Raw genomic sequence first — 10,269 nt, forward strand, 5'->3', positions numbered from 1 at the left:
ATGTCGAGCCACGCCGCCTCCTCCCGCCGCTTCTCCTCGTCGTCGGCGACCACCGCGACGGCCAAGCGCCCGGCCATGGCGGAGAGCGCCGGGGGCGCCAAGGCGGCGGGCCCGGCGGCCGCGCAGCAGCAGGCGAAGAAGCGCGTCGCGCTCGGGAACCTCACCAACGTCGCCGCCCCCGGAGGGAGGAGCGGCTGCGGGAAGATCGCCGTCGTCGCCGCCGGCAATGCGGTACGGATCCGAACCTGAGGGGACGCGGGATTGGGGGGTTTCCGTTGAGAAATTACTGGTGTCTCTGTCGTCTGGGCCTCAGGGGATTCAAGATCTTTATTAGCCCGTTTAATTTTTGAATTGGCCGGTTGGAGAGGCGGCCACGGGTGCTAGTTGTAGTCGCTTCTATACTTCTGTGTGGTTGGTTCTACGGATCGATCGAAGTACATTTCATTTGTTCTTGAAGTGCTAGATAAATTCTCGATGCGGAGATTTGGATGAGGTGCCCATCCATCGGACGGACAAGTCAAACATTTACTAGTATTCTTTTCTGCTAGAGGACATACTCTGGGATTTATTGCCTCCTTTACCAACTGTTTCTGTGCTCTTGCTGCAGCGTTCTCGGGTTCTTTTAGCTCTTGATGTTTTCCATATACTAGATACGGCATTTCTTCGATTTCTTGGTGTGTAGCTGCATGCCTGATTTCTCATCTTCCACTTTCTTTTTTCTTCCAAATTTTCATGTATTTTTCTTTTGTGTTTTTTATTCCTATTTTCATTCAATTTTGCACCTTTTGCCACTACTGCTCATTCCATTGCGGATTGGGCTTGATCCGCTTCTTGATTGAATTCTTTTTAAGCATTGATGGAATGATGGTCAAAGATTAGACTGAACTGGAATCGTTCAGCATAAAGTGTCTTGGTGTAGGCGAAGTGTCCCTTTATCATCTTTGTTTGCTTTGGAATCTTCTGTTGTTGACATGCTAGTAGCATGCTTACTTTATACTTGTACAAACAATATATTTGAAATCAATTAGTACTAACTTTATCTCATTGTCCCACAGAGGTTGAATTCAGCTACCTCAGCTGCACCTGTGAAGAAGGGGTCTTTGGCAAGTGCTCGAAATGCGAGTGCGAATCGCGGCTCGGCTACAAAATCGGCTTCCACCAGGCCAGCTCCAGCTCCTGTCACAGCTCGCCATGAGAGCACTGCCCAGAAGGAGAGTGCTCCTCCTCGGAAGGTGCCTACCGTTGTGCCCATTGTGGTGCCTGCCATTGTGCCCTTCAGCAGCTTTGCTTCTCCTGGAAATTCAGGAGATTCCATTTCAACTGATGAGACAATGTCGACATGCGACTCTATGAAGAGCCCAGACTTTGAGTACATCGATAACGACGACTCCTCATTGCTTGATTCTTTACAGCGACGGGCAAATGAAAACCTGCGCATTTCAGATGATAGAGCTGTGGAAGGTTTGTTTTGCTTGCTGAACATTGACAACTATATGTCTAGGGTGTTTGCTCGTTTAGTGTATTTTGTTAGACATTCTCTGATATATGTAATGTCCTGTTTCTTTGGCAGGAGTTAAATGGAAGAAGGATGCAACTGCCCCAATGGAAATTGACAACGTTTGCGACGTTGATGAAAACTATGAGGATCCACAGTTGTGTGCTACTCTTGCTTCTGATATCTATATGCACTTGCGAGAGGCTGAGGTACAGCAATCTTCTTCTACATCTTTATTGATCTGCCATAGCAGCAATGTTTAGATCAAAATAGGCTGTTATTATGGAAATCTTCCACTCATATATGACAATGTGTACATGGGTACTGGACTGAAATGATATGCTTCAGTTCGGTACATATTTCTTGATGTTACTGCCCTTGTCAGATTGTGGTCCATTGGTGTTTTGGCTATATCATAGATCTTACTGTCAATCATCAGAAAAAAGAAGGAATAGGAAGTGTTAGAAGAATGGTCCTGAATATGATATTTTTATGTATGTTGAATGATCTAGAAAACATCCATTTAGAAAAATATGATAGGTAGGTAAAAGCATAGAGTACACATATGCTTCTGAATTTTTTTAAGATCAAGGTCAGTCAAATAGTTGAAAAAGTCTCCTAATTAATTATGTGCTATGGTATTGCCAATCCATTTTGTAAGCCCCATACATTGCTGTTCTGTTGATTTTATAAACAGGTGTGAGTATGCCGTACACAGTGTAAAGATAATACTAGGAGTTGTATGATAGATGAGTTGATCCAGGATGTCATAGCTCTGTGAAATGTTAGGTTCCGTAAACCAGTGTCCCTTCAATTAACTAAACCAAGTTCAATCAAAATGGATGCATATGTCTGTTCTGACTTGATCTACACATGTTCAAGAATCTTAGGCATTCTTTGATTGCTTGTTTCTTGCCTGTATATACATATGTTGTTAAAACGTTTCTTATTTTTTTCTTTCACCAGACCAGGAAAAGACCATCAACTGATTTCCTAGAAACAATTCAAAAGGATGTAAACCCAAGCATGAGGGCTATCTTGATTGACTGGCTTGTAGAGGTAAGCATTTCTGCTGCACGAATCAAATTAACCACAAGCCTACTGGCCACTTTTTTACATTGTATTGATGCATTCTTTCGTGCAGGTTGCTGAAGAATATCGTCTTGTTCCTGATACCTTGTATCTGACAGTGAACTATATTGACCGTTTTCTTTCTGGCAATGAGATCAATCGCCAAAGGCTACAATTGCTTGGGGTTGCCTGCATGCTTATAGCTGCGTAAGATATTAATATCCAGAAAGTTCATTTTTATTTATCTTCATTTACCCTGTATTTGCATTTCACTGGTTAGCATACTAATTTTGGTCGTTAAATTTCCAGTAAATATGAGGAGATATGTGCACCCCAAGTAGAAGAATTCTGCTACATCACTGACAATACATACTTCAAGGATGAGGTCAGTGCTATATTACATCGTTTAATTCAGTGTTTGTCACTTTGTCCCCACTATTCTCTAATACATATACACACAGGTTTTGGATATGGAAGCTTCTGTCCTTAATTACCTGAAGTTTGAAATGACTGCACCTACAGCAAAGTGCTTTTTAAGGTTTGGCTCTATTTCCTGCATAAAAACTCCATGTCATCATACAAACTGAATTCCACTAACTCTATTTCTTGCCTACCGTAGGAGATTTGTCCGGGCTGCGCAAGTCAGTGATGAGGTATAGCTATCTTGATCAGCTTCTGTTTGCTTACTTCAGTTTCATATGTCGCATATTTTGTAGCATTATTAATTATTGATCTTCTACAGGATCCAGCTTTGCATCTTGAGTTCCTAGCCAATTATGTAGCTGAGCTATCACTGCTTGAGTACAGCCTACTTGCTTACCCTCCTTCACTAGTAGCAGCCTCAGCTATTTTCTTGTCGAAGTTCATACTGCAGCCAACAAAGAATCCATGGGTAGGTGACATTGCCATAAATCATTATAATGCTTGCCAAGTCAAGTTCTTGCTTGATCTAACATTACCTTTCTGATTGTAAACTGGACGCAGAATTCCACCCTTGCCCACTACACACAGTACAAGCCGTCGGAGTTGTGTGATTGTGTGAAGGCCCTGCACCGCCTTTACAGTGTTGGTCCTGGGAGTAACCTTCCTGCAATCAGAGAAAAATATAGTCAACATAAGGTAATTGAATAGTCTGGACACCCAATTCATTCAGTTAATAACTACACTGTTGCTAATTGCTGTCCTACTACCATACTTTCCTCAGTACAAGTTTGTCTCGAAGAAGCAATGTCCTCCTTCATTGCCTGCGGAATTCTTCCAAGACGCGACATGCTAGAGAATAAAAGCCCAGGAGTAGTTGCAGTTGCTTACTGACTTCTTCATCCTGTGGCGGCTCAAATTCGGAGTTGCGCCGCTGATCCTTACAGACATTATAGCTCGACCCTGAGACATGCCGGTGCCTCCTGTTTGTTTCGGGCGATGGGCACAGAGTGTAGATTCTAGACTGATGCTGATGTCTTTGTGGTAGTGGTGTGCTTTTCTTTGACTTCTCCTTCTGCTCTCTTCTGCGGTTTTCTTTCTTTCTGTACCTAGAGTTTAGACCCCAGGTTTTTCAGGTGCATGTACATTGGAGAGCACTGCAGCAAAGCATAAACATCTTGTTTGTAGTGGGCATAATACTGGAGTCGCTTGGCTGCATGCCATGTTGCTTGGATGGCTCCTCCCCTGTATTAGAATGTGGTGGCATTGTTTGTCTGATGCCGAAGAGCACCTCATTTAATAGTGCTAATTCTGAATAAGCTCTTTTCCCATACATTGTTGACTTGAATTTCTTCGATGTCCCTCCCTTTCTTGCAAGGGCGTTTGGTTCCTCCTTTCCAGACCCCTCAAGGCATCACATGTTCCAAGACGATGCCCCCAAGAGGGAGAGCCACACCAAAAGTGGCACCATCATCCGTTTCGGGAAACCTAGATCTAGGGATCCCCGGAACATCTTTGCCAGATGCCGAAGATCAAAGAAACGATACCTCCAACAAAGTAAGGATGCTCGAGGTCGCTGTCATCGTCGACTCCTACTGCATTGGAGCCCAACCCTCGCTGCCCGACCGCCTCGCATACATCCCTCACCGCAGCTAAAGGGGCCGCCGCGCCTTTGGCCATAGATCTGGCCGGAGAGGTGACCACGCCATCCATCACATCACCACCGAAGCAACAACATTGTGGCGTGCGGCGGTCACACCACTCCCATGCCTTAAGGCACCGTCGGACGTGGGGGTGAGAGGAACCCCGTCGCTACCCTAACATCAGCTTTCTCCCAGCCACCACCTCCCACATCCGTCATATAGGGTCGGCCGCACTCCATACGGAGGTTCCTACCACGAGACTTCCCAGGGCAATGAGACGACTGCCTGTCGTCTTCCTCCGACAGTGGGAGGTAGGAGAGGTGAAGGTGGGTAGCGGCGGCTACGGTTTCACCCAAGCCACCACCTGTGAGCGGCATGGGTGTTGTCCCTCTCTTTTTGCGAAAAATCAACGGATCTATTAATAATCATGCATAGCAGTACAAAGTGCCAAAAGATAATAAAAATATAAATAGGTTTTTGGGACACCTAGCGACAACTATGCAGAGTAGCACGAGCTAAAGGTGCCCCTCCGTCCTTGCCCCTCCATCACCGGAGATCGGAAAAACTTGCTTTAATAGAGATATTTGCAGTAGGCAAACGGTAAATCGTTGTGCTAAAGCCCCAAAGAACCAATGCACCAGTGGAGCAACTTTCAACAAAGATATGTCCCGCAAGAGCCATACCCGAAACCACACCAGCGAGGCAGCGAGCAAAAAAACCGATTGGATCATAGAAAATCAGCGGGACACACAACTTATTCTAACTTCAAGATGTAGCCATCATTTCCCTATTTCGAAGAAGACACTGAAAATAGCCTAAACAAAGAATGGAAACCCTTCCGCCGGCGAGGATCGTGGTCCGCCAGGCTTCAAATGCCCTAAGAGCATGTCTAACATACCCCCTATTTTTCTGCCCCGTAAAACGCAAGTAGAGGGCCTGTATTCACTTTCCACCGGCCGAAAACTCGTCCGAGCTAGCAGACCCCGTAAAACAGAAATATTCTGTTTTACGGGGTGGGGATACGGGGTCTGCTAGCTCGGACGAGTTTCCAACCCCTCAAAATAGGGTTTTAGACAAAACTTTCTGATCAAACATGTGATGCATAATTTAAAACATGTGATGCATAATTCTGATCAAACATAGCACATCCAAAACATGTGATGCATAATTCATAGTTTTTACATCACAACGCGATCAACCAACAATGCGATCAACCATCAACGAGTCCATCGCCAGCGCCACCACCACTCACCGGAGACTCACCTCGAGGAGTCGACACACCAACAACACTTGCAGCACGACCGGTAGGATCTGTCGGCCATACTCTTGGTTCGAGGCTTCAGCTGGTGGTAGAAATCCTCGATGCGTTGCCAATAGCGCTTGCCGGCTTGGTCCACTCCAGTGCACGCATCCATCCCCACCCTACTCCAAGCATGGACCAAGGCCGCGTCTTCAATCTCGGTGTAGTTCGAGGTGCGTGGCTTCAGTGGCGCGGAAGAACCGGCGGCAGCTGGATCAACCTCAACCACCTCCTCATCATTGACCGCTTCGTCACCCTGACCCTCCTCCTCCTCATCATCATCATCATCAATCCCTTCGACATTGTCCTCCCCATCGAACGCATCGATGCGGCGTCCAAGTCCACCGAGGAATCGTTGAGCATGTCCATGTACGATGTTGTGGACTCAACATCAAACACCTTGTCTACGTCCATGGAGGGTGGCGGCGGCGCGGGCGTCGCCGCAAACGGAACAGAGGGAGGAGGGATCGTGGCCTTGGAGGGCGGTGGAGACGCGAGGCCGATGCGGCTGACTGCCTTTGTCTTCACCTTCGTTGGCGGGGCACCCCTCGGCCCGGCTGCCTTCGTTTTCGTCCTGCCCCCCCCCCCCTTCTTGGCAGCTCCAGCAGTCACAGCCGGCGGAGCTGCGACCGCCGCAGGAGCTTCAAAGAACGGCTTCGGGGTCCTCTTCCTCTTCAACGGGATGGTGGCGGAGATCATGGCCGACACGTCGCCGGCGTTTGGCGGACCTCCGACGGGAACATCAACCACCGCGGGCAAAGGTGGTGCACCGCCGGCGGTCGGCGGGCCTTGCGGGGGCAGCGTGATCCGGCCGCGTCATTGCCGGGAAGGGTGGGGCGGAGGAGATCGTGCGGCGGCGGCGGCGGTTGGGTTTCGCTGAAACCCTTGGCGCGCAGTGGAGGGGAGAATAGTGGTTTGGCCCTCTATTCCCCTTTCCAGCCTGCACAAGTAGGGGGCGAAGAGCCACCCCGTAGCCAAAACTGAAAAAATTCGATACGAGGGCTGATTTACGGGGTCTGCTAGACGGCTGGGTAGAGTTCTACCCCGTATATCGGCGGTTATTTTACGGGATAGGGCCTTTTAGGGGGTCTGTTAAATATGCTCTAAGCCACCGAAGATGGAGCAGACAGGCGGGGCGAGGGGCTAGAACCCTAGATGGGTTCAGATGGGGGCAGAAACCTAAATGGGTTTACATCAGCCTCGCGATCGCCTCTCCACGAGTCCTGCCTTGTGTACCGGTTCAGGGGTGTTGTCTCTCGTTATCATTAAGGCTGAAGCTATCACTGCTTCAGTGCAGACTACTTCATTGGTAGCGGTCTCGGCCATTTCCTTGTCATAGTTCATACTGCAGTCAACGAAGCATCCATGAGTTGATGCCGTTTCCTTGTCATAGTTCATAGGCTATAATGTTTGCCAAGTCGAACTCTTGCTTGAACTAACATATAGCATATCCTTTACCCGCAAAAGAAAATAGTACTATTCCGTATATCCTTCCAATGGAAACTGGAAACAGAATCCCACTTCGGAGTTTTGCGATTGTGTAAAGGCGCTGCATCGCCTTTTCAGCGTTGGTCCTGGGACTGGGAGTAATCTTCCTGCACTCAGAGAAAAGTACGGTCAACATAAGGTAACTGACTAGTATGGACTCGCCACCCAATTTCTTCAGTTAACTACACTGTTGCTAAATCTGTCCTCCTACCATGAGAAAGTACAATACAAGTTTGTATCCAAGAAGCAGACAACTTCATTTCCCGCGGAATTGTTCCGAGACGTGTCATTCTAGAGAATAAAATCGCAGAAGTAGTTGCAGTTGCTTACTGAATTCTTCATCCTGCGGCGGCTCAAATTCGGAGTTGCGCCGCTGTTCCTTTCGGGCAGTATAGCTCGACCCCGAGACATGCCGGATTGCCGGTGCCTCATGCTTGTTTCAGGTGATCAGCAGAGTGTAGATTCCAGATTGATACTAATGTCTTTGTGGTAGTGGTATGGTAGTGATATGCTTTTCTTTTTTCGCGAAAACGCAAAAGACTTGCGTTTCGATGCATTGATAGATAGAAAGAAATGTCATATGTACATGCTCAAGAGAGGACGAACACCCCGCGCTACAACTCGACCCAAGAAAGGAGACCTAGTCTAGGGGAGAATCTGGCGGACACCCCGGGCTCCCGCGTTCGCCCACTGTCGCGCTTCGGTCTTGATGTCGCCGAGCAGGAAAGGCACCGAAGGTTGTGCGTTGTCAAAGATCGCAGCATTCCGGTGCTTCCAGATCCACCACGCCGTGAGCATGATGATCGACGATGTACCTTTACGCAACTGGCGAGGGGCGGTACGCACCACCTGCGACCACCACTCCGCGAAATCCCCCTCCGAAGAAGGAGGTCATGCAGTGGATCGGATCCACGAGAGGACCTCGAACCAGACCGTCCTGGAGAATGAACACCCCGTGAGCAGGTGCCTCATAGTCTCCTCGGACTGGTCACACAGCGGGCATTTGGGCGCATGTGGCAGACCACGTCGCGCCAGCCTCTCACCCGTCCAACACCTGTCAAGGCAGGCCAACCATATGAAAAATTTCACCCTAGGGGGCGCCCAAGATCTCCAATTCAGCTCCCATGATGATGAGGTGATCCCCCCCCCCCTGAAAGAGGGCCTCATAGCAAGAATGGGAGGTGTATTGGCCATCCGTCATCCAAACCCAAGACGTCGTGTCCTGTTCCTCTGAAAGGTGGACGTCCCTCAGCCTGCTCCATAATTGCACATATTGCCATAGTGCAAGGGCAGTAGGTGCTCCAACCATGTCGGGGATCCAAGAGCGGTCGACCAGTGCCTGGCGCACTGTACGCACCTTCCTGCGCCGTTTAGGGACCAGCGCGTACACCTCCGGCGCCATCTCCTTGATGGAGCGGCCGCCCAACCATCGGTCCTCCCAGAAGAGAGCGGACTCTCCATTGCCAACCCTCATCGAGGTGGAGGCTGCAAAGATGTCCAACTCCGCCTTCGAGAACTGCATGTCCAGCCCACGCCACGGACGCAGGGGGTCAGTGCGCATCCTCCACAGCCAGCGTACCCTAAGGCTTATGGCCATACGTGCCAGGTCAGGAATTCCCAGCCCGCCCAGATGCAGCGGCCGACACACCCTTGCCCAATTCACATGGCAGTGGCCTCCATTGGCCTCAGCACGGCCCACCCAGAGGAACCCTCGCAGGATCTTGTTAATCTGCTTAAGGGTCTTTTTGTTTAGGGCCAGAACCGTTATCTGGTGCAATGGGATTGCCGCCAGCACGGCTCGGATCAGCGCCAAACGTCCGGCTTGCGGCATCATGGACGCCCGCCACATCGGCAGCTTGTCAGCCAGCTTGTCCACCAGCGGCTGGAAGGACTCGGCCGACAGATGCCTCGTAGACAGGGGAATGCCCAGGTATTTCACCGGGAAAGGCGCTAGCTGGCACTCCATGTGCACCGCAGCAGCCCCAGCCTCCTCTTCCGAGCACGCAATCGGGGTTACCGAGCATTTAGCGAAGTTAGTGCGCAATCCGGAGGCCTGCCCAAACAGTTCCAGAATGCCGCGGACCGCACCCAACTCAGACTCATCCGGGTGACAGAAGATCACCACATCATCCGCGTAAAGCGACACAGAGGTCGCCAGGTCCCGCCGCGCCAACCGTCGCAGCACACCCAGCTCAGATGCCTTGGCGAGCACCTTGCTGAGCGTGTTCATCACTAGGACAAACAACGATGGCGACAGGGGGTCCCCCTGCCTCAGTCCCCTCCGATGCCAGATCGGGGGTCCTGGCTCGCCGTTGAGCAGCACCCGAGTACTAGCCGTGGCCAGTAGCAGAGAGACAATCTCTCGAAACCTCGGGCCAAACCCTAGCTTCTGGAGAACCTCCATGAGGAAACCCCAGGACACCGAATCAAAGGCCCGAGCAATATCCAGCTTCAGCATCACCCTCGGCTCCTTCTCTCTGTGCAGGAAGCGGGCCGTCTGCTGGACCAACATGAAGTTGTCGTGTATGCATCTTTTACGGATGAAGGCGCATTGGTTGCGATCCACCAGCGACTCCATCCGAGGTGCCAACCTAGTAGCCAAGATCTTTGCCACCAGCTTGGCAAAGATGTGAATAAGGCTTATCGGCCTGTAGTCACCTAGCGCCATAGCGTCCGGGCGCTTGGGCAGCAACACCATCAAAGCCTGGTTAAGGCCTTGGAATCCGCGCCCACACATCGTGTAAAGCTTGTCAAAAGCCGCCATGAAGTCAGCCTTGACCACCCCCAGACATTTCGCGAGGAATTCGGCCGTAAACCCGTCGGGGCCAGGAGCTTTGTCTGGCGGCAGGTGC

General features: G+C 50.1%; 1 protein-coding gene across 1 annotated transcript; it reads left to right on the forward strand.

Moving 5' to 3' along the window:
- LOC124668001 (cyclin-A1-2) lies at nt 1–3,914 on the forward strand. Its single transcript, XM_047205212.1, has 11 exons — nt 1–231; nt 1,056–1,461; nt 1,571–1,704; nt 2,462–2,554; nt 2,640–2,773; nt 2,876–2,951; nt 3,028–3,104; nt 3,186–3,219; nt 3,309–3,458; nt 3,551–3,685; nt 3,771–3,914. Exons 1-11 carry the CDS (start codon nt 1–3, stop codon nt 3,840–3,842), a joined length of 1,542 nt encoding a protein of 513 aa, XP_047061168.1. The 3' UTR covers nt 3,843–3,914.
- The last annotated feature ends 6,355 nt before the right edge of the window (nt 3,915–10,269 follow it).

This window comes from Lolium rigidum, chromosome 6, assembly GCF_022539505.1.
Source record: "Lolium rigidum isolate FL_2022 chromosome 6, APGP_CSIRO_Lrig_0.1, whole genome shotgun sequence".
Classification (NCBI taxonomy): domain Eukaryota; kingdom Viridiplantae; phylum Streptophyta; class Magnoliopsida; order Poales; family Poaceae; genus Lolium; species Lolium rigidum.

Bases quoted from the DNA above. Each gene is read 5' to 3' on its own strand.
- LOC124668001 (XM_047205212.1), top strand. From the start codon at position 1: ATGTCGAGCCACGCCGCCTCCTCCCGCCGCTTCTCCTCGTCGTCGGCG. The intron at 3,220-3,308 runs GTATAGCTATCT...GATCTTCTACAG, and splicing joins CTGCGCAAGTCAGTGATGAG to GATCCAGCTTTGCATCTTGA. The intron at 3,686-3,770 runs GTAATTGAATAG...TACTTTCCTCAG, and splicing joins AAAAATATAGTCAACATAAG to TACAAGTTTGTCTCGAAGAA.